Source organism: Tripterygium wilfordii, chromosome 10 (genome assembly GCF_013401445.1).
Source record: "Tripterygium wilfordii isolate XIE 37 chromosome 10, ASM1340144v1, whole genome shotgun sequence".
Classification (NCBI taxonomy): Eukaryota; Viridiplantae; Streptophyta; class Magnoliopsida; order Celastrales; family Celastraceae; genus Tripterygium; species Tripterygium wilfordii.
Genome location: NC_052241.1, coordinates 1,523,336 through 1,548,085, shown reverse-complemented (window position 1 = coordinate 1,548,085; position 24,750 = coordinate 1,523,336). Strand labels below are relative to the sequence as shown.

The window sequence follows — 24,750 nt, the reverse complement described above, 5'->3', positions numbered from 1 at the left end:
TATTTGAGATCATAGTCCCAACAAGCACTCACACCCACTAATTGCTCCATTGGACTCTGAAAGGAAATTGGTGATCGGCTACAGCTGTTGATGTCCATCCGGTGAGGAAGAATGAGGCCGGACATTAGTTGCCGACAGAGGAGGATGAATAGGTCTTGAGAGTTGTTGATATATTTATGTTTGTCAATTCATTTATTATTTTCATATGGTAAAATGAATTAAACTTAAATTAATAAAAATAATTGTACAACTTAATATTTAAATGGTTTAGAGTATGAGATAAAGTGTCATATGTGCGAATGTATTTTTTGAAAAACTGTAAATCTATAAAAAGTGTGTAAAAACTGAACATTTAGAGTTTTTGTAAAGAATGTTTGTTGTGGATGACTTAATACCTTGATATTGAAAATTTAAATGTCTGCATCATTGAGAAGATAGACAGCATATTTAGTAATGCAGATCAGTAAGAAGATCCGTTAGCAGCACAGCTTTGTGGTTCCGACTTACCAAACAGTAGTGGAACACCAGCGGATTCGTTGGCTAAGGGAGCTTCTTTGCAGTATAGTATTTTCGTTGCTATTTCTTTTTCAATTTTTTTCTGGGTCCCACAGAATCATTACAGTTTAATACTTTTTAAATAAAAATATGGTGGGCCCACGTGCATATTAATTTTACCTAAAAAACAATTTATATTTTTTTCTTTAACATTTGTTTAGCTTTAACATTTCTTTATTAATTTCACTTAAGAGAGCTTCTTTACAGTATTTCCGCTGCTATTTCTTTTCTTTTTTTAATTTTTCCGGGTCCCACAGAATGATTACAATTCAATATTTTTTTAATAAAAATATGGTGGGCCCACATACATATTAATTGTACCTGAAAAACAATTTATATTATTTTTTTCTTAACATTTCTTTATTAATTTCACTTAAGATAATATTTACATTATTATTTTACTTAATGATTTTTTTTACAATTATTTTATTAATATTTACATTATTAAGTAAAAATAATTTATAATAACATTTTTTACCACATTATATATACATATATATTTTTATTGTTTTACTAATTAACATTTTCAATTTTAATATAAAATATTTATAATTTAAACTTAAATTATTTTAATTATATTAAATTTAATAACAAAATGATTATAAAATTCAAGATAATACATTTGCTCAAGAGATTACCCGCTAACGTCAGCTTTTAGTTAACTAAACACATCACAACATATTTAATATTAACTTTAAGTTCAACTTTTTTGCCACAACTTTTTCACTAACATTGAAAATCACCCTACCCGCTCTACCAAACGGAAGCAAAAACTCCAAATGCATGATATGGTCATGCAGTTGAGATAGCAAATCCAAAAGTAGCCGCACAATTTATTGCGATTTTTTCATTTTCCAATTCCTATTAAGCCAAGCTGCAAGAGAGAACAATCTGGTCGGGCCGCCACGATATCTTGGATGAAATGAAACAACAACAGATAGAGCAACACAATTCTTGCAGTTTAAAGCCTACAATGTTGTTCTGAGGCTGCTTCCAATAGAATCCCCGTTACAAGGACATATATAAATCATCAGAGCATGCTTTCCCATCCACTCGAACACCATATTCACACGCCTAAATCCACACACATCAACCTATTGAGGAATCCCACGAAAGATTTCATACGTTTATGCTACATAATGTCATAGTAAAAAGACAGGCCAAACTGTCCGAAATTCATTTCTCGAAGATTAGGTGCTAACCATCACATAAATTGCGGTAAAAAGAAGGCCAGCCGCGCGGCCAGTCACACTCATGTAGCTGAATGTGTATTGAGGAGCCTTGTTTATATGCATCCCTACAACAAGTACCAGATTAAGTTAAAGAAAAGAAAAGAAAAACCATTGCTCAAATCCATGTGATACTAAAAAGAAAGTACATACCAAAGAAGTTCAAACCAAGCCCTACGAGACTACGACTACAAGACAAGTGATATGATCGTCCAGTGGAGGATTGTATCCCAGTGATCCTGCAAGAGCTAGCCGAGGTGAATTGACGGTTCTATCTCAAAGTGCACTAAGACCCACGCATGAATAAGGTGCAAAAACTATTTTTGGGGCGCCAATATCCCTCCCCAATTGTTTAATATCAAGGTTTGCCACGTATGTAAAGATATACAAAAAATATACTTGTGTATTTATGTATAATTTTTTTAATTACTTTTCGATTGTTCTTGTATGTTTTTAATTAATTAGAGAGCATATGACATTGCATTTTAACCCCACCATTCACTTCTATACTAAATTAATATCTATATATATAACGTGTGTCTTGCTACAATGAACAAATACCAAAGAAAAACACTGAACATATATCATATTGCAATGCTCATATGGAGGGTTTTCATCAAAAGTACATCTGATAAATTTCCACAGATATATGGACAACGAGTCGAGTCTTGTATGAAACCATATGGAGATGCAATGCTAGCTCATACGGAGGGTTTTCATCAAAAGAAATATCTAATACAACGTGAGTTCAAGTTTTGGCGTGATGGAGGTGAATGTTGGCATATGATTGAACCATTATGAGAGTGTTGAGAATCTGGATTGGTGATGAACCCACATTACATTGGTTGAAATGGGTTTTTGGACATAAGTTGATGGTAAACCATCTTAACTCAAAAGTTATAGTTCTTAAGTATGGGTCATCCACATGTATATAAAGTCACAAACATACCCTTCTTTTTTTCAATGTGGGACTCGTGGACTCGTGGTTTGGGTGTGTTCCAACAGAGAGTACATACCTTGCCTCTCTGTGCAGTTTAGACTTCCCAACCAAAAACACATGTAGTCCCTTTATTCCTGAAGGAAAAAGAAAAAGAAAAAGCAAAAATGAATGATAAGGGCTGATGTGTCAAATATATACATACATTTGTGCATCCTTTACACATAAGTTCATTGCATTTTGAGTTGATTAAGAGTTAATATTGCCTAAGAAAGCTATATTTGCATATTGTAGGTGTCAAGGCAAGAATGGGAGGAAAAGAGTGCAAAATGAAGACTTGGAGCCCATGACTAATTTCCGATCGATCGGCCATAATTTCCGATCGATCGGACCTGCCAAAACACCTAAAAATATCATCGAGACAGATTGTATTTCCGATCGATCGGACTATTCCCGATCGATCGGAGTACTATTCACAGCACTGCGCAGTTTCGCGGAAAAGACCCGAATTCACGTGTTTCTAAGCCAAAACGACCCCAACTTGTTTTGGAAACGACATAAGAGTTTGGAGAAGTATAAAAGGGCATAAGATAGGGTTTTGGAAGGGAGTTTTGGAGGCTGGGGAGCTGGATTTCGTGCTGCCTCCATGGGAGAGCTTGGAGGTCACCTTGGAGCTTGGAGAAGAAGAGGATCTACAAGGGGGTTTCCTCTCTCCTTTTCTATCCTAGTTTCTATGGTTGATTTCCTTTGTTTAATGATGTATTTTGCTTCCATGAGTGGCTAGATTTCCTACTAGGGTCTTAATGTAACCAAACCTTGAAGATTCAATAAACTTGATTTCCTTATTTCTTGATTTCTCTTTCTCTCTTGATTGTCTATGGGTGTGATTAATGCTTTTGAGTGTTTGGCCATCATTCAATTGATTTGCTGCCTAGATTGAGACCGGAAGGAGATATCTAGGGTTTGCCTCAAGCCATAGATGACATAGGGTGCATGAACCATAGGAATATAGGTTTGTGACTTATGCAATTGCTAAATGATTTCCATAGTTCGTAATGAGTTTTTGATATATTAATCCAATTGTTAGGAATAACAGGGATTTATATTGAAAATACGTTTGATGTATCTAGGAATAGAACATTGAATAAGTTGAGAAATCGATTGTCATTATTGAGAGATGAATTAGGGATTAAGGAATCAAGAGAATTGAATTGGATAGGTGAGGTGAAGTTAAGTACCCTAGTGCTTTCCATCCTTGATTTCATATTTGTGTTTGAATTGTTTTTGTTCTTTTTAATTAGTTTAGTAAAAATCAAAACCAATCGCAAATCATTTTCTCCAATTTACATAATTGTAGCTTGTTTGACATTGATTTCTTTTGCCAACACATCTCTAGTGGAAACGATAATTTACTCATCTTTATATTACTTGTGCGATTTGTGCGCTTGCAATTAAATCCATATCAAGTTTTTGGCGCCGTTGCCGGGGATTGAGGCAATTGTTTTTTTGTGTCAAATTAGGTTTTCAATTGTGTTAATTGGTTTTTATTTTTCTGTAGAAATTCTTTCTCTTGTATGAGCTTGGGAAGACGTTCTATTAATCCGGAATTAATTGGTATTGATTTGGAGATTGAAAGGACTCTTCACAATCTTAGACGGGAGCTTACTAATAATCAAATGGAAGGCATGGGAGACAATCAAGAAAGGGGGAATGTTGGTGATCTTGGTGGAGCTTTAATTGTGAATGATGGTAATGGTAATGGTGGAGGTGCTAATGGAAGAAATGGTGATGAAGCGGTTGAAAACCCTCCTAGGCAATTTGATCTTCGATCTCTTGAGGATTGTGCTAAGCCTACTTGGGATACAAACCCTTCAAGCATCCGCTATCCTCCTATCAATGCTACTAATTTTGAGATCAAGCCGGCTATCATCAACATTATCTCTAACTCAGTGGTTTTCTATGGTCTTCCTCATGAAGAGCCCAATGTCCATCTTCGCTCTTTCTTGCATGTGTGCACTACTTTTGGGATTCACGGAGCTTCTAAGGATGCTATTCTCTTGAGGTTATTTCCATTCTCTTTGAGGGATAAAGCTAAGGCATGGTTGATGTCACTTCCTCCCAATTCCATCATTACATGGGATGAGCTTTCAGAGCAATTTCTATCTAAATTTTTCCCTCCGGCGAAAGCGGTTCAAATCCGGAATGATATCATGACTTTCTCCCAATTTGATCTTGAATCTTTCCATGAAGCTTGGGAGAGGTTCAAAGCTATCTTGAGGAGTTGTCCCAATCACGGACTTGCGGAGTGGATTGTTTATCAAGCTTTTTATTCCGGATTGAGTATGTCCACGAGGCAAATGTTAGATGCAGCTGCGGGTGGTTCATTTATGACTAAATCTCAAGAGGATGCTCGAACTTTGCTTGAGAAGGTTGCCAAGACAAATACTTCTTGGCCTACGGAGAGGCTACCACAAAGGCAAGGTAATTCAAGAGATGCCGATGTGATGACCGTCTTGGCCGCTATGGCTAAAAAGATTGACGCTTTAACGGTGAATTCTCATCAAGGAGTGCATGCGGTTCAAGGAATGCCTTTCGTATCTTGTGATTATTGTGGTGCTAGCCATCAAACCGGAGAATGTTTGATTACTAATGCATCTTCTTCTCAAAGCAAGCAAGCTAATGATATTGGAGGTGGGCATTACAATCGGCCAAGAAATGATCCATACTCAAATTTCTACAATCCGGGATTTAGAAATTATCCAAATTTTTCTTGGAGCAACAATCAAAACGTGCAAAACCCTCCTCCTCAACAAATGCAGCCCCAAGAGAAGAAGAGGGACATTGATGAAATATTTGCTAAGATGGTCGGGAGTATGGAGGCATTAGCCAACAACACAAACAACTTCATCAGCAAGACTGATTCTGCATTACAAACCCAAGCATCACTGATTCACAATCAAGGGGCTTCCATTAGAAATCTTGAGATACAAGTGGGGCAATTAGCTAATGCTTTATTTTCTAGAGAAAAAGGGGGACTTCCTAGCCAAACGGAAGTGAATCCGAAAGGGAAGGATCATTGTTATGCTATTACTCTACGGAATGGTAATCTTGTGAAAACTGCTGCCGATCTAGATGCTGAAAAAGCGAAAAAACTGAAAGATGAAGAATTGCAGAAAAATGCAGTTGAGGAAGGACAGAGCTCAAATCCGATCGATCGGACCTCAACCCCGATCGATCGGACCACTACATCAGAAATTGAAAATAGGACAGAGCCTAACTCCGATCGATCGGTCCCAATTCCGATCGATCGGACCACTGTAGCCCAGAATGAGAAAGTTGAAAAAATGCAGAAAAGCAAGAATTTGGAGTCTCGATATGCAATTGAAATGGATTGGCCCGATAGTTCATTGCCAGCACCTCCGGTTAAAGCGTATGTGCCTCCAATTCCTTTTCCACAAAGGTTGAAGAAAACCAAGAATGATTCTCAATTCTCAAAATTCCTTGAGGTGTTCAAGAAATTGCAGATCAATATACCTTTTGCAGAAGCTTTGGAGCAAATGCCTAGCTATGTCAAGTTTATGAAGGAAATTCTTTCTAAGAAGCGGAGGTTGAAGGATTATGAGAGTGTCCAATTAACGGAGGAGTGTAGTGCCATCGTGCAGCAAAAGCTTCCAATTAAGAAGAAAGATCCAGGAAGTTTCACCATTCCTTGCACCATTGGTAGTACGGTAATTGAAAGGGCGCTATGTGATTTGGGAGCTAGTATCAACTTGATGCCACTATCAATAGCCAAGCTCATTGGTTTGCATGAGATTAGTCCAACCACAGTGTCTTTGCAAATGGCGGATAGATCTATCAAGTATCCTATTGGCATGGTAGAGGATGTCTTAGTGAAGGTGGGTGATCTTATGTTTCCGGTTGATTTTCTTATTTTGGATATGGAGGCCAACCCCACTACTCCTATCATCTTGGGAAGACCATTCTTGAGCACCGGGAGAGCTTTGATAGATGTTGAAAAAGGGAAGCTTACTTTGAGAGGTGCGGGAGGTGACCAAATCACTTTTAAAGTGTTTGGAACTAGGAGGCAAGAGGAGATTTCTCAACAATGCCTCCAAGTAGAGCATATTGACATGATCATCCCCGACACTCTTGAGAAGGAAGTTCCATATATTCCGGTGGAAGTTCTTTTAGGCAAAAATTCCAAGGTTGAGCATGAAGTTCCCAAGACAGCCTCACAAGCTGCAATTGAAGTTCAAAAGCCTCAAATTGAAGATCCCACGGAGAAGAAAAAGAAGAGCAAGAAAAAGAAGAAGAGGAAAACCAAGAAAATGAAGAAAAATGTCTATCCTAAGGAAATGGTGGTGATGAAAGCTTATGCTCCTTGCATGGCACCTAAGCAATCAAATGTCAATCCTAAGAAGCCATCAAGGGGAGTCTACACCACAACCCTCAAGAATCCCGGTTGAATTCACAGAGGGGAGTCGGGCTGAAGACTTTAAACCAAGCGCTTTCGGGAGGCAACCCAGGTTGTATTATTCTATCCCTATCTTTTTATTTTATTTTCACCTATTCCATGCATTGAGGACATTGCATATTTTAAGTGTGGGGGTGGGAATTTAGATGTCTCGTTTTCGTAAAAAAAAAAAAAAAAATTTAACTTCAAATGCCTTATGTCATGCCATTCTTGAGTGTATTTGGATGAATTTTGTGATCTTTGAAGCATTGATGGATCTTGCTATGGACATTCTTTCCAATTGAGTTGTTCCTATCTTGAGCATTGTTTTGTCCATTGTGCCTTTGTGAATATTGAACACTTGATTGTGGGGTATGAAATATGACTTGACTTTGACATTTGTGGTTGTTTGAGATCAATTTGATTCTAAGTAGCACTACTTGAGCAATTAAAAAGAGAAAAAAAAATATGTAGAAAAGAAAAAAAAATAGAAAAGAGAAGAAAAAAATTGTGTTTATTAATAAATGGTTTCTTTCATAAGTTCTCTGCTGAGTAACCGGGCCTCTTGCCTAGCAAGCAATGAGTTTCGCGTAAAAAGGTAGGAAATGAATGTTCGAGTACCTTGGTGACTAGTTTAACCTCGTAGCCTTTTTGACTTGGGTAATTAGATCCGTTGGGGTGTCTTAACACCTAGTGCCCTAAGCCAACTGGATTGGGAGTCATTGGTCGAAAGCTCGTTACATGAGTCATTTAGAAAGCTTAAGGAGGTTGAACATTGCACAAGTCACCTTTGAGAAGAAAAAGAAAAAAAAAATGTGAATAAGAATGAAGTTTGAATAAATGCTCATTGTATTTGCTTTTGGATTCTTATTGTTCTTGGAAGACTACATGACCATTGTTTAGGTCACTTTGAAGCCAAATATCAAGTGAAATCCATTATGTGCATCAATTCTAGAATTTATAAGCAAAGTGGATGAGATAAGATTCTTGAAGGAATGCCTTTATTGGTTTGAATGCCCTAATGTTTGGTTTGTTAATGTGGATAGGGTTGCAATTGTGAATCCGTTTTATACTCTTGTTGATGACATGAATTTTGGCATTGAATTTGTTTAATGTTTGTGGGTATCATTCTGGTAAACCCTCAGGAGACACAACTCCTCCTACTAGGGGCACCTAGGGGTTTAAAGGCTTGTGGCACATGCTAAGTGTCATCGTGAGCCCTACGAAAGTGGCATAGATTAGTTGCTTATTTGGAGTAGGTCTTTGTTGTTTTATTTTTCATTTGAGCTTAACAGAAAATACTCTTTCCCTCCTTTATTCATTCTCAACTTGCTCGAGGAAGAGCAAAGGTTAAGTGTGGGGGTGTTTGATGTGTCAAATATATACATACATTTGTGCATCCTTTACACATAAGTTCATTGCATTTTGAGTTGATTAAGAGTTAATATTGCCTAAGAAAGCTATATTTGCATATTGTAGGTGTCAAGGCAAGAATGGGAGGAAAAGAGTGCAAAATGAAGACTTGGAGCCCAGGACTAATTTCCGATCGATCGGCCATAATTTCCGATCGATCGGACCTGCCAAAACACCTAAAAATATCATCGAGACAGATTGTATTTCCGATCGATCGGACTATTCCCGATCGATCGGAGTACTATTCACAGCACTGCGCAGTTTCGCGGAAAAGACTCGAATTCACGTGTTTCTAAGCCAAAACGACCCCAACTTGTTTTGGAAACGACATAAGAGTTTGGAGAAGTATAAAAGGGCATAAGATAGGGTTTTGGAAGGGAGTTTTGGAGGCTGGGGAGCTGGATTTCGTGCTGCCTCCATGGGAGAGCTTGGAGGTCACCTTGGAGCTTGGAGAAGAAGAGGATCTACAAGGGGGTTTCCTCTCTCCTTTTCTATCCTAGTTTCTATGGTTGATTTCCTTTGTTTAATGATGTATTTTGCTTCCATGAGTGGCTAGATTTCCTACTAGGGTCTTAATGTAACCAAACCTTGAAGATTCAATAAACTTGATTTCCTTATTTCTTGATTTCTCTTTCTCTCTTGATTGTCTATGAGTGTGATTAATGCTTTTGAGTGTTTGGCCATCATTCAATTGATTTGCTGCCTAGATTGAGACCGGAAGGAGATATCTAGGGTTTGCCTCAAGCCATAGATGACATAGGGTGCATGAACCATAGGAATATAGGTTTGTGACTTATGCAATTGCTAAATGATTTCCATAGTTCGTAATGAGTTTTTGATATATTAATCCAATTGTTAGGAATAACAGGGATTTATATTGAAAATACGTTTGATGTATCTAGGAATAGAACATTGAATAAGTTGAGAAATCGATTGTCATTATTGAGAGATGAATTAGGGATTAAGGAATCAAGAGAATTGAATTGGATAGGTGAGGTGAAGTTAAGTACCCTAGTGCTTTCCATCCTTGATTTCATATTTGTGTTTGAATTGTTTTTGTTCTTTTTAATTAGTTTAGTAAAAATCAAAACCAATCGCAAATCATTTTCTCCAATTTACATAATTGTAGCTTGTTTGACATTGATTTCTTTTGCCAACACATCCCTAGTGGAAACGATAATTTACTCATCTTTATATTATTTGTGCGATTTGTGCGCTTGCAATTAAATCCATATCAAGGGCCTCAAGGATTCATATTCAAAGGTTTTATTAGTTATTTTAAACAAGGAACATTTCATCTGCCTTGGCCAATCTTAGTCTTTTGAGTTCAGTATAATCCTTAACCAAAGCCATAAAGGAATATATTCTACTCTTTCATACTCTATTAGCTAGAATCAATCACTGGCACAATAGTTAGTTAGATTTCCTTATTTACAAAGCAAAGAATTAAAAGTACAGAAAGTTGGATATATACTTATTTAAAAGCAAATTGGACTGAAGAAGTTGGCATCAAACTCAACAGAATGAAGGCAGATAATAATTCACAGGAGATGGAGATTGAGATGGACATGGAGGACTGGGAGAAGCAATCAATCTACCAACTAACTACCAGCATCACAGAGCTAAACGAGAAAGCCTACATCCCTCAAGCAGTCTCTTTCGGTCCTTACCATCACGGAAAAGCTCATCTGCTGCCAATGGAGAAGCACAAGGAACGAGCGATGCGCCATTTTCTAAAGAGATCAAATAAACCTCGGCAAGTGTTGATTGATTCCTTGGCAGAAGTGGTGAAGGATTTAAAATCCTCATATGCTGTGCTTCCAACAGAGTGGCAAGAAGACGACGACAAATTCATACAGCTGATGATCCTTGATGGCTGTTTCATGCTCGAAATCTTGCATAGCTATGAAAAGACACCGAAAGACTATGCTTCCAGCGACCCAATCTTCAGCAGCCATGGGAAGCTTTATATGATCCCGTATATGAGGCGTGATATGTTGATGCTCGAAAATCAGTTGCCAATGCTGGTTCTTGAAAGGCTCTTAGCTTGCGAGGCTGGACCAAACGTCTATTTCTAATCTACTACTCAATGAGTTATTAATAGTTTGCTTTACGAGATTACTAATAATGGAGATGTTATACTTTGACACAGGATGAGGATAATAAGCGTCTCAACGAGCTCATACTGAAGTTATTCTCTCCCAATGATAAGGTGACGCCAGCCCTGGGTAAATGCCTTCATGTTCTGGAGCTATACAGGAAGAATCTACTAGACGGAAATACAGATTCGAGGGTTGTTAAAGGAAGCTCTGGCGGTGTAATTATCCCATCTGCAACAGAGCTTGATGAAGCTGGAATCCGGTTCAGGAAAAGTAAGACTACAAGCCTTGAGGACATTTCGTTCAAATGCGGAATCCTCAAATTCCCTCCTATAACCGTGGATGATGGCACTGAATCGATGTTCTTGAATCTGATGGCCTTTGAGCGGTACCACAATGGGGCAGGCAACCAGGTCACATCCTATATCTTCTTCATGGATAATATCATCGACACCGAAAAAGATGTGGCGCTCCTAGAATCAAGAGATATCATAGATAATGCCTTGGGAAGTGACAAAGCTGTTGTTGAACTGTTCAGCACACTCTCTAAAGACATATCAGTGGACTCAGATAACAAGCTACATGTGGTACAAAACAACGTCAAAGAATACTACAAGAAGTTCTGGAATCGGTGGAGAGCCACTCTCTTTCACACCTATTGCAGAAATCCTTGGGTTCTTATATCCCTTGTAGCTGCCATCTTCCTTTTTGCCGTCACCATAGTCCAGACGGTCTATACTGTCTATCCTTATTACAAAAACAACTCTCCCGGCCCTCCCCCAGCTGTTCCTCCTCCTCCACCTCTACCTCCACCTCCTATGCTTAATCCTCCACCACCGGTTTCCAGAAGAGGCGGTTTCCATCGTCACATATAAATCTGTTGCATTTTATTGGTTTGTTAGATGCATTGCTGGTCAAGGTTATTGTTGAACATTGACCAAGCTTAATTTACTGTGTTATATATTGTGCGGCTGTAATTGTTCTTCTGGACTCTTCTTACAGGCTTAACAGCTTTCTCTGTAATTTTTCTACAGTTTTCTGTTAGATCACTAACAAAAGGCAAAAGGAAGGCCATATTTTCACAACCATAGAGAAAATTTGCTGTTAATAAGCTGATAGATAATAGGCGGATATTGAAAATTTAAATGTCTACATCATTGAGAACATAGAAACTCCAAATGCATGCCAAGATAATCATGGACTGTGTCACTAATCAGAGAAAATATATGTGCGATCATTTCATTTTCCAATTCCTATTAAGCTAAGTTGCAAGAGATAACAATCTGGTCGGGCCGCCACGATATCTTGGATGAAATGAAACAACAGCAGATAAGAGCAAAAGAATTCTCGAGCCAAAAAGCCTACAATGTTGTTCTGAGGCTGCTTCCAATAGAATACAGAATCTTTGTAGCATTACAGGGAGTACATTGCAGGCTAGCTACAAGAACATAAATCATCTATCAGAGCATGCAAACCAACCAGGCAAGTGATATAGCGAATAGGAATATCGAAATCTCCGTTGTTAGTGTTTTGTTTTCTTACAGAACACCAGTACAACATGTGGCTATAAAACCAGGTTACAAATTGAAGTGTTCGAGGACGCCACAAAACAAACAAACAAACTAAAACTAAAAAGCAACTTAACTTTGACTAGAGCAAAGCTAACCATATTACCATATTTGGTTAAAAAAATGTACGTGTTACAATAGATATTGGAGGTGAATGTTGGCATATGATCAAATCATGCATGATGAAAGTACATGCCTTGCCTCCTTTGTGCAGTTTGTTTAGACTTCCCAACCAAAAATTAATTTATTCCTGAGAGAAAATAAAAGAAAAGCAAAAATTAATGAGAATGGTCTGGAATGGAAGACTCATATTCAAAGGTTTTAATTAATTTATCAGTTATTTTAAGCAAGGAACATGTGATCTGCCTTGGCCAATCTTTTAGTCTTTTGAGTTCACTATAATACTTAACCAAAGCCATGAAGGAATATTATATTATACTCTTTGATACTCTATTAGCTAGACTCAATCATTGGCACAATAGTTAGTTATATTTCCTTATTTACAAAGCAAAGAATTGAAAGTATAGAAACTTAATTAGATATATACTTATTTCTGTTGAAGTTGAGACTTCTCATGTTTAGCTTATTCTAGTATTCTAATCCTTTTAGTATTTGTAGTCAAGTAATTTTATATTTTATTGTGTGGCTCATATGTCTTTAGTTCTTCTAGTGATATTAGAAAAAGGTCTTTTAATACTATTAGAAAACCGCTTAAGTGAGTCCTATATAAGTCTAGTTTAAGTGAGTCCTATATAAGTCTAGTTTTGGGCTTGTATGGATAATGCTTGAGCCCCTTAAAAAGTGACCTCCAAAATACCCCTATTTAATATGGAGAGTTGGATGTGAAGTGGGTCTTACATGCGTGTTTTTAATCAATGGTTATTTTAATGCCACATAGATTTAGAAGACTTTTGGGGGTCAAATTTTGGGGATCTTTAGCATTGTCCGGCTTGTATTTCACATGATTTTGTAAGACTATTTTGCAAGATAGATTTCAGAATTTCTTCTTCCAATTTTTCTGTGGTTTATTTTGCTCTCTGTCTTGATATTTAAGAGGTTGATTTTCTGGGTGAGAAACATCAGATTTTGAGGTATTATTTCTGGAGATTTCATGCTGATTTGTGGGTTAGTAAACCTTCAATTTCTAACAGTGGTATCGGAGCTTATATCTTTGAAGGACATGTGACTATTTTTGGTTCGTTTTCTTGATTTAATTTGCAGACCAAGTCTAATTTTTAAGTTAGTGAATCAGGTCTGATTTTTAAAGTATTTTTTTCTTTACTGAGCTTGCTGGACATTGTTGAAGCTGCTGATTTCTAATTTATTAGCAACATAAATTTTTACTAAATATTCGGCTTCATCTTTACCTTCTCCTCTGGTGTTATTGTACATGGATGATATGCTTATCACAGGATCAAGCATTGAGGAGATTAACAATATGAAAACTTAGTTGTCAGAGCAGTTTGCAATAGTGAAAACTCTTTGCAACTCCAATAACGTAGGCACAATTGGCCGAACGTTGTAAATCTTGGTATCTTCTTGTTTCAATTGCTTTATTTTCACTTATTCTATGTTGTTGATACCTTCCCAATAGAAGGTAGCACTAGCCATTGATTTTGAGCACACACAAGAAAGAATTTCTTCATTGAAATCGATCGTGAGGGTGGAGGTGATATGAAGATATCAATTGAAGCAACACCATATCTCTACAATTTCAAGATTTAGATCTGAAACAAGTGGATATTATAATATCTCTGCATATATCATCATCACTCAGAGAACCTACCTATAATTTTATAGACGACCTTAACATAAAGTCTAAGTCAAGTCAATATCTGGCTTAAGATTTAAGTGGGTGCAGGCCATCTTTCCAACTCTTTCTAAGAAACTCCGTATCAAATCAAATTTTGTTTAATTTGAGCATATAAATGTGTGTATATCTCAGTATGGTTAAATTATAAATGTAATTCAACTTGATTTATTGATATATGTACATGTGCAAGCATGAAAACCAACACATCAACTTTAATTACATTAATTATTCTCGTCAATGGTAGTGTGTGCTGGCCTCTAATCTACTGGCTTCAGCAGTCAAACAGAAAGGGTGTCGGTTTCACGCTTTCGCTCGCGTTCTCCTCGCCTATGTGACCTTTCTCATTACATGTTGCGCGAAATGCGGGTATACAACTATTAAATAAAAAAATTATCAAGAGAAGCAAAGGTGCGTAGGACCATTCGATTTCCTTAAAAGAATAAATATATAGGATACTTTACAAGAAACTTCAAATCAAAAATTTTTTTTAAAAAAATTTCTGACGCACACATACATACAGGGGCGGCTCAACATAATTAGAGGCTCTAGGCAAATATTATAATAATTTTTATTTTAAATTTATTTTTCTTACTTTTTAAAATGTAAAATCATTAATTAAAGTTTTATATTCAAGATTCTCTAACATTAATTTTTCAATCGATAATAAAGCCAACCTATTTAATCTTTCTTGTGACATAGTTGACCACAAGTAGTTTTTTTTTACAAGTTTAAGTTTTGAAAAACTTCGTTTTGTAGAAGCTACTGTTATAAGTATTCTTAATAAAATTCTATAAGCGATCCATGCATTAGGAAATGAATCTAATTTTTTTATGAAATTTAATATTTCAATTGGAGTATTTTTTTCTTCCAAAATTTCTTTTAAAATTTTTAATTCTGAAAATAAATCAAAACCATCAATATAAATAAAAATAATAAAATGGAACAACAAAACTTGGTTGCTGTTATTTGTTAGAGCCTTGAAATTTAAACCAAGAGAAGAATAAATGATTAGAGGAGGAGTTGAGATTATCTGAAGATGCCAATTGCCAAGTCGTTGTGGAGAAGAAGAAGTGATTGGATTTTGTAATTGTTAGCATACCCTAAAATTCGAATTATCTTCTAAAAAAAAAGTCTGATTTCATAATTAATTGATTCAAATATATTGAGAAAGCTTACAAGACTCTCAAGCCAGAGAGCAATATGTGTATCAAAGGTACCGCAAAGAATGCAAGGTACAGCAAAGAATCAGATGACCAACGGTCATCTTTACAGAGATTCCAAAAGAAGAAGACAGAGACGTCTAATCCACAACGGTAATAGAATGAACCAAAAGGACTAGCTTTGAGAACTACAAGTACCCAAATGAATAGTCCCGGTAATGATCCTCAAAGGATGGCACAATAGAAATGAACGCTAAAATTGCACTTTTCCTTGTTACACTCAAGGGATATTTCTTGATCATTCTTACTGCACAAGTGACATGGAAGGAAGTCTTGCGTCCTTCGGATGAAAAAGAGCTCATGTTCGTGCAGATCGGGAGCCTTGATACTAGTTCCTAGCTTCACGTAGGGGCAGTCACCTTGAGCACATTCAGGATGAACATAAATTGGACACTCCAAATAATTAGGACAAGCGTAAAACCAAAGATTAGGATTTCTATCTTGTTCACAAATATCACAATAAGGAAACCCATCCGAATCATCATTTCCATGGTATAAGAGGACAAGAGAATGCTCATCATACTCATACTTGATTGTACGTGGTAATATGGCGCATCCATAGTGCAATGCGAAGGGACATCGTTCTTTGCATCGGAGCATGTACTTGTCGTCTTCCCTGCAGGCCTTGCCACAAGAAGTACATTGTGGATAGTTATTGCCTTGGGTGAACACACTGAGGGGGTGCTTATGACTATCATGGTAGAATTCTAGAGGATTGACTAAAGCACATCGGATATCAATTGTGAATCCAAAACAAGCTCTACAACGATAGGAGAAGCCATGGAACGGATTTGAGCAAGCCCAACAACAGAGAGTGAACTTATCATTGTTTGGAACAAGGGTTAGGGGGTGTTGTGGGTGAAGTGGGTGATTGATTTGTTTCGGTAATTTGGAACAGGTGATATGGAGAGAAAAATCACATTCTAGACACCTGTAAAAGGGACAAGAGATGAGACGCATGCAGCCATCGCATTTTGTTTCAATCTCGTGATCATCATCATGTTGTAACAGAATTAATTTATGACGAGGATGACTGAAATGTTCAATCTCTTGTTCAACTAATTGGTTGTTCGCTGCCTCAATTTCTTCTGCCCAGAACTTTTGTCTTACTTCTTGCACGTTGTCTATTATGCAGTCGACATGGACAACACAGGGACAATTTTGACAAGAATAACATCCAAATTCTCTATTCACTTCTTGACAACAAACTCTACAAATTAAAACAATAGACTGACTTTCAGTAATGCAGTAAGTGTGGATGAGGGGGTGATCATGTTGTGGTAAGTGAACTGTGAATGGCAGTGACATACATTTACCATGAACTACAACATGACATTTAGTGCATATCCAAGGGACCAAAGCTTCTGACGTGTATTCAGACCGATCACTATACGTGCCACAAAAATCGCATGTAAATGGATCTGACCTACACCACGCAGTGAAATGATGGTTGTGACCTTCAGGTTGAAAGAAGCACCGTGCAACCATAGCGCAATCGATATCAAGGTCAAAGTCGCAATAGCAATTGTAAAGGAAGTTGCCAATCTTTAGCCCACACATATCACAGAGAGATCCATCAGGACTGGATTGTGAATTCGGGTGAAGAATCAGAGGGTGTTTACGATGTGAGGGGTGTTTAATCACAGGGGGTAACTCTGCACAGGTCTTATGAAGAAAGAAATAACACTCACCGCAATAGTAGAAGCTAGCACCCTCCAATGATTTCGAGCATGCATGGCAAAAAATTTCTTCATGGGCGTTTAGGTGTATGACTTCTTGCTCGCAGAAGATGAGATCGTGAGGGTGGACGTGATCTAAAGATATCAATTGAAGCACCTCCATATCTCTACAATTTCAAGATTTAGATCTGAAAGAAGTTGATATATCTCTGCATATATGATTGCTTATCATTTTATACAATTTCAAGATTTAGATCTGAAAGCTGTCTAGAGTCAACTCAATGTGGGTTAATATTTAAGTGGGCGAGGGCCATCTTCCAGTTCCTTTCCAAGAGACTTCATATCAATTGATAACTTTTTTATATTTAGACCAAATTTCGTGGATTCCGATATCTTAATAAACATTTTATATTAAGATATCAGTTCGCTTATTATATGAAATTATTGCAGCATATATGGTATTCCTGACAAACTGCAGGCAGAACTATTTAATTAGATTCTTTTAAACTAAAGCCAACCTCGACTAATTAACAGTGAGTTGGTGAATGGTCTATTTGTGCGATTTTAGTTTTCTTTTTTTAAATTTTTTTAAATGGTGAGAAAATTGTGGGCTTTTGTTTGGGCATATAAATTCTGGATATTTGAATTGTTTTATTCTCACCAAATACCCTGAAAAATCATGAAATCTTAATTCATGTTTTTCTCTTTCATTCTTAACCAACTTGATCACCTTTGTCTGTTGGATGACCCATGGAAAGTCACAATTCAAGATATATAATTTTTTAACTGAGAATTCCTTAATTCAGCATACCTATCAGAACAGTTGGGCCAACTCTAAACTCGGACCACCAACCCAACCCACTCCGCAATGATGACATTAAGAGCTCATATCACCAACCCATACTCTTACCCATCTCATACTATCATGCAAAATACATTTCCAAATGCTAATTAGACAAAGTCGATTTGACGGAATCAGGATTCTTCTTCGCTTCTGGCAAATGAAGACACGTGAGAGTTTAGCGAGTAACAAATCAACTAAATTTACGAGACAGATTTCATATTTTCTTCTTTGTAATGAACTAAAAACAATATTAAATAAAAGGAACAAATTTACCGGGTGGGTTGTTTCCCACCAAGCGTTTTATTTAACGTCTAGGCAAGACGTAACTCTTCAAGTAGCTAGATTAGTAAACTTGGAAGCCCACTTTCAACTCATTGGGTTGTAGTAATCGTCTTCCTCTAGCCACACCCACATCAACCCCTAATGCATAATTTCGTCTTTCATAGTTGCATGAGCTATTGCATCCTCAAGAAAACCAGAATATCCCTTTTCTCTTTTACCAAAAACCACTTGTTGGAGGATATTAGCCTGCGATGCTTTCATAATGGAGGGAACAACTTGTTAGTGGATGAAGGAAAGGACTCAAAGGTAGTGTGTTTACCTCTCTCATATGGTATGACTCTAGGTAGATTCATGGACTCTACCTCAATTGGATGTCCTTCTTTCTCCACAATGTAATCTTTAATAGTGAGCACATTCTCCGTTGATTTCTCACCTTCTACTGCCTTGGGCTTGAAGGTCACTGTTTCCTCATTATTTGTCATTGTTAGTGTGTCTTCGTACACATCAATTGTCATCCTTGCAGTCTTCATGAATGGTCGCTCTAAAATCAGCGGAAGCTCTTCTCCTTGATCTTGGCAATCCTGCATATCAAGTACTAGAAAGTCAACTGGAAAAATTAATCCATGTACCTTAACTAAAACATCTTCTAGTACTCCCTTAGGATATCGAATAGATCGATCGGCCAATTATATGCTCACAGAGGTCTTTTTGAGCGCTCCTACATTCAAAGACAGAAAGAGACACTAGATTAATTGATGCACCCAAATCCAATAAGGCATGTTCAAAATATGAGGGAGGTGGTAGAAAAAGAAACCGCCTTGCTGTTAGTATCCCATCTGCGACAGAGCTTAATGAAGCTGGAGTTGGGTTCAAGAGAAATAGGAATGCAAACCTTGAAGACATATCGTTCAAACGTGGAAACCTTAAAGTCCCTCCTCCTATCATGGTGGACGACGACACTGAAATGATGTTGTTGAATCTGATAGCCTTTGAGCAGCAACACGTTGGGGCAGGCAACCAGATCGCATCCTATATATTCTTGATGGATAATCTCATCGACAATGAAAAAGATGTGGTGCTCCTAGAATCAAGAGATATCATAGAGAATGACGTCGGAAGTGAGAAAGCTATTGCTCAACTGTTCAAATCACTGGCTAAAAACATAACACTGGACCCAGATAGCAATCTAAATGAGGTATTAGCCAATGTCAAAATATACTCCGAGAAGCCCTGGAATAAGCGGAAAGCCTATCTCAATCGCACATATTTCAGAAATCCATGGGCTCCTATATCCCTTACAGCTTCTGTCGTCCTTTTTGCCAATCCAGACTGTCTATACTGTATATCCTAATTACAAAAATGACTCTGCCCCCCCCCACCTCCAGCTGTTCCTCCTCCTCCTCCTCCTCCGCTTTCCAGAAGAAATGGTTCCCGTGGTCACCTATAGGCAGCCAGAGTGCACTTTAAATGTGTTGCATTACATGTTTTTCGCATTTTATTAATTGGATCATAATACCTTGATTTCCTAAGATGAGTTGCAACCATAGAGAAAATTTGCAGATATTAATGCTCCGTTTGTTTCGATGAAAATCAACTTCTTATGGAAAAGAAAAAACTTATCATTAAAAAACAACTAATTTCTAGTGTTTGAACAAAAAGGTTGCTAATATTTTTCGGTGTTTGTTTGGCGGAAAACGTAAATTTAAAAAAAACAAACAAATCGCTACAACATCATAGATATAGAATTACATACCCTAAAGATACGTATTAGAACTCCAGAATCAATAAGCAAAAAATATTATATCAGACATATTAATTATAAGCACATAAGATTGCAGTCATGTGCAACGATGGATAGAGCTGAGAAGAATGATTGAAAAATGGCATACATTCTTTAAAATGAGATGTTGTTTTGCTTAGGTTAGAGTGATTTATTCATCATGATCGTTAGTTGTTTTTCCTTGATCTTATCAATTTCCATCGAACAAACGCTGAAAAATGTAAATATCATTTTTTCAGATTCTATTTTTCGTGAAACAAAAGAAGCATAAGTTCTGTCTATATCATGAAAATTCACACTAATAATTTGCTACGTATGTAAGGATATACAAAAAAATATACTTGTGTATTTATAAATAATTTTTGAATTACTTTTAGATTGTTCTTGTATGTGTTGCGTTTTAGTCCCACCATTCATTTCTATAAGAAATTAATAAACATTTTTTTAAAATATATGTACATCAAGAAAATAAAGGTCATCGAATGGTCGGAGGTTTCTTCCTTCCAATCTGATACATGGCTTAAGTAGAACATATCCAAACAATATCACATCTCAAAATCTACGCGTCTCTCTACTATTCACAAATATAAAAAAGAAAACTGAACATATACCATATAAACAAATAAATTGATACAAACAATTTTTCACATACATATTCATATATCGACATGAATCTTGTATGAAAGAGCTTTCCATGTGTTGTTAATAGATATGTATCTATAAAAAAAATATTTTCATAATAGAAACAAATAAAAAGACAAACATATACCAGATAAACAAATAAATTAGTACATGTAAATTTTCATAGATAAATTATCAAAGGAGTCGGATTAAATTGAAAATCGCATGGTTGATTTCAAACAATGCGCACTTTAAAACTAGAGGCTTTGCCACTGCTCCCGTTGGTTTTGACCGGATTCCATCGTTTAGGCTTCAAATATGCAATTTCTTTGAAATTTATCTGTGATATTTTGGTTCACAAAATATTGACAATGAATTTCGTTTGAAAGCGTTTTCTAGACTGATTCCAAATATATAATTATTTATTTATTTCAAAATTCGTCATTTATTTGAGAGAGAAAATATTTTAAATTTTGTTTAGGAAAAAATAATAAAAAAAAAGTATGATGATGTTGGCATATGTCATACGTGTGCAAATGGGAAAAGACGTTGCATGGGAGTGATAAAGGACAATTTGATCAATAAAAATAATGTCCAAAACTTTTTCCTTTACTTGTACATAGTTTAAAATTGCATATATATATATATATATATATATATATATACTTTACAAAAATGCTACTTGTCCCAATTAAAACCATCTCAGTTATCCGAGTGTCTAGGTGGCAGGCTGACATGGAAAAAATGGACCCACTTCAACTCACTTCAATCCTCATATCTCAACCATAGTGAAATAGAATCAGTTTATGGTAGCAATTCTTCTGGTTCTTCTCTTCATGATCTGCCCTGTTCATTAGCTAGAGTTATTGTTGCTTCACTTAAATAGCACAGGAGCTTCTAAACTCTACAAATCCAACCATAGAGAAAATTTGCTGAAATGCCCAATTGAGAAGCTTCAGCCCACGAACTATACAAAAGGAGTAAAGGCCTTTGCATACTCAACAACTGCGAAGCCCATTGTTCCTACTAATTCTGAAACCCGGCCTATTTCTGAAAAGCAGATAATTCTCCCGCTGCCAAACCCAACGGCTTCAATTAATTAACTGATTCTAGCCCAAATAAAGCCCAATAAAAATCCGACTGTCCAACCTTTCTAGCCCACAAGCCCATTACAATAATTCCCAATTTCCTTCCCCAAATCCCTAACTCGTTCTGCCCTAAACCCTCTCCCCATGATTCGCCCCAATTTTTGCGTAATACTAGTACTGATACTAAATTGAGTTTCTGCTGATGACCGGAAACCTGTAGGCCTGTTAGATCGTGAGAGAGCAGAGTCGGACCAGATTTTCTGTGCATTCAAAAGCTGTGAATCCAGTTTCAAAGAAGCAGTCTTTGTTCATTTACAATTTCGGTTGATTGCTTGAGTTGGTGGGTCATGAAGTATGTTTGGATCCTTTTTAGTATTCAAGAGAAGGTTCTTATATCCCAATTTGGCTAGGCTTTTCTAATGGCAAAGCTGTTAGGGTTCAATGTTGGATGGTTTATGCTGGTCTGGCATTTGTTGAGAAAATGACATTGTGTTATTCATTTAGCTTTAGGCGTAGATTATCCGATTCCATCGAATGTTACTCTGTTTGTATTTTATTGTGATTGTAGAGAGAATTCGCCTCCTAATGAACCTTGGTGTAGACTGTCTCATTTTACCAATGTGGAGTTCTATGATTTTCAACCTTGCTTGGACAGAATTGGGAGTTTCTGATGTAAAGTTCACAAGTCTTCATAGTTGGGAATTATTTTTGGTATCCTTTATTCTGTTGTTCCTTAGTTGCTTTGGTTGTGGAGATGCAATGCTCATATGGAGGGTTTTCATCAAAAGTACATTTAATACACAGTGAGTTCAGGTTTTGGTGTGATGGAGGTGAAATCTTGGCATATGATCAAACCATGATGAAAGTACATATAATCCCTTTATTCCTGAGAGAAAAAGAAAAAGAAGCAAAAATTAATGATAACAGCCTGGAAGATTCATATTTGTGTAAGCAAGGAACATTTGATCATTTGAAGACCAACTTTTGCAGAAAAAAGTTTGTTTACAGCTGCTTCCTTGGGCAATCTTGTCTTTTGAAGGAATATATTGCTCTTTGATGGTCTATTAGAAGAATTGAAAATACAGAAACTTGGATACTTATATCAACCAGGGCAATTGCAAAGCGACCTTGATCAATTATCTGCAATGGCAGGAGCAAATTGGGCTGAACAAGTTAACATCAATCTCAACAAAATGAAGGTAGATAATAATTCCCAGGAGATGGAGGACTGGAGGAAGCAGTCAATCTATAAACTTACTACCAGCATCACAGACCTAAACAAGAAGGCCTACATCCCTCAAGCAGTCTCTTTCGGCCCTTACCATCACGGAAAAGCTCATCTGCTGCCAATGGAGGAGCACAAGGAACGAGCGCTGCTTCATTTTCTAAAGAGATCAAATAAACATCCACAATTGTTGATTGATTCCTTGGCAGACATGGTGAAGGATTTGAAATCCTCATATGCTATGCTTCCAACAAAGTGGCAAGAAGATGACAACAAATTCATACAGCTGATGATCCTTGATGGCTGTTTCATGCTCGAAATCTTGCATAGCTACGAGCAGAGACTGGAAGACTATGCTGACAGTGACCCAATCTTCAGCAAGCATGGGAAGCTTCATATGATCCCGCATATGAGGCGTGATATGTTGATCATCGAAAATCAGTTGCCAATGCTGGTTCTTGAAACGCTCTTAGCTTGCAAGACTGAACAAAAGGTCAATTTCTAATCTACTCAATGAGTTATTAATATTTGCTTTTCAATGACTAATAATGGAGTTTTTCTTAATCTGACGCAGGATGATGAGCATCTCAACAAGCTCATACTGAACTTATGCTCGCCCAATACAATGGTGCCGCCAGTCCTGGGTAAATGCCTTCATGTTCTGGATGTATATAGAAAGAGTCTACTTCACGGAGAACAATATCAGGGAGGTGGTACAGAAAGCATTGATGGTGTTATCATCCCATCTGCAACAGAGCTTAATGAAGCTGGAATCCGGTTCAGGAGAAGTAAAACTGCAAGCCTTGAAGACATTTCGTTCAAACGCGGAACCCTTAGACTTCCTCCTATAACCATTGACGATGCCACTGAATCGATGTTCTTGAATCTGATAGCCTTTGAGCGGTACCACGTTGGGGCGGGCAACCAGGTCACATCCTATATATTCTTCATGGATAATATCATCGACACCGGAAAAGATGTGGCGCTCCTAGAATCAAGACAGATCCTGCAGAATGCGTTGGGAAGTGACAAAGCTGTTGCTGACCTGTTCAACTCACTCTCTAAAGACACAACACTGGACCCAGATAGCAAGCTAAGTCTGGTACAGAACAATGTCCTAAAATACTACAATAAGCCCTGGAATGAGTGGAAAGCCAATCTCATTCACACATATTTCAGAAATCCTTGGGCTCTTATAACCCTTTTAGCTGCCGTAATCCTTTTTGCCCTCACCATAGTCCAGACTGTCTATACCGTATATCCTTATTTCCAAAATGACTCTCCTCCCCCACCTCCAGCCGTTCCTCCTCCTCCACCTCCGGCTGTTCCTCCTCCTCCACAACCGGTTTCCAGAAGAAGTGGTTACCATCATCACATGTAGGCAGCCAGAGTGCACTTTAAATGTGTTGCATTACATGTTTTTTTGCATTTTACTGGGTCATGATACCTTGATTTCGTAAGATGAGTTGCAACCATAGGGAAAATTTGTTTATAATAAGTTCTGTCTATGTCATGAGAACATGAAATGTAATAAAATGGGTGGTTGTTGCAGGTATTTTATCAGCAGTGAGTTGCAATCAATTTACTTTACTGTAATTACTCGGTTCACCTGCAATCGATCTGATAGATAATACGCTGATATTGAAAATTTAAATGCACTACATCATGGAGAATATAGAAACTACAAATGCATGCCAAGTTAATCATGGACTGCGTTTCACCTACAAATTTACACATGCACCGCCAGTCACACACATGTAGCTGACTATGACTAATATAACAGCATTGTTGCTCTATACACCACTTAACCTACAAATGAGAGACCTTACTAGCTTCGAGAAAATCCAACTTGGAAATCCTTTAAATTGTCGGAAATTCTATAAATACTGAGACTTGAGGGGATTGAGGGGATTTAGATCCTCTCAAGTCTCAACTACTAACCAG

At 37.1% G+C, this 24,750-nt stretch overlaps 4 protein-coding genes and 1 non-coding gene across 5 annotated transcripts; 3 read left to right on the top strand and 2 right to left on the bottom strand.

The window, feature by feature from the left end:
- Positions 1–4,915: 4,915 nt before the first annotated feature.
- On the bottom strand, positions 4,916–5,020 carry LOC120008325. Its single transcript, XR_005470445.1, has one exon. It is a non-coding gene; the product is annotated as a small nucleolar RNA R71 (small nucleolar RNA).
- Positions 5,021–10,128: 5,108 nt separating this feature from the next.
- On the top strand, positions 10,129–11,654 carry LOC120008062 (UPF0481 protein At3g47200-like). The gene is made up of 2 exons (XM_038858570.1): positions 10,129–10,653; positions 10,740–11,654. The coding sequence occupies exons 1-2, from the start codon at positions 10,138–10,140 to the stop codon at positions 11,559–11,561; spliced, it is 1,338 nt and encodes a 445-aa protein (XP_038714498.1). The 5' UTR covers positions 10,129–10,137; the 3' UTR covers positions 11,562–11,654.
- Positions 11,655–15,189: 3,535 nt separating this feature from the next.
- LOC120006938 lies at positions 15,190–17,279 on the bottom strand. The gene has a single exon (XM_038857063.1). The coding sequence runs from the start codon at positions 17,127–17,129 to the stop codon at positions 15,453–15,455; it is 1,677 nt and encodes a 558-aa protein (XP_038712991.1). The 5' UTR covers positions 17,130–17,279; the 3' UTR covers positions 15,190–15,452.
- Positions 17,280–18,624: 1,345 nt separating this feature from the next.
- Positions 18,625–19,443, top strand: LOC120008019 (UPF0481 protein At3g47200-like). Its single transcript, XM_038858525.1, has 2 exons — positions 18,625–18,684; positions 18,823–19,443. Exons 1-2 carry the CDS (start codon positions 18,625–18,627, stop codon positions 19,441–19,443), a joined length of 681 nt encoding a protein of 226 aa, XP_038714453.1.
- Positions 19,444–21,679: 2,236 nt separating this feature from the next.
- Positions 21,680–24,361, top strand: LOC120006940 (UPF0481 protein At3g47200-like). The gene is made up of 2 exons (XM_038857066.1): positions 21,680–23,299; positions 23,381–24,361. The coding sequence occupies exons 1-2, from the start codon at positions 22,727–22,729 to the stop codon at positions 24,185–24,187; spliced, it is 1,380 nt and encodes a 459-aa protein (XP_038712994.1). The 5' UTR covers positions 21,680–22,726; the 3' UTR covers positions 24,188–24,361.
- Positions 24,362–24,750: the final 389 nt, after the last annotated feature.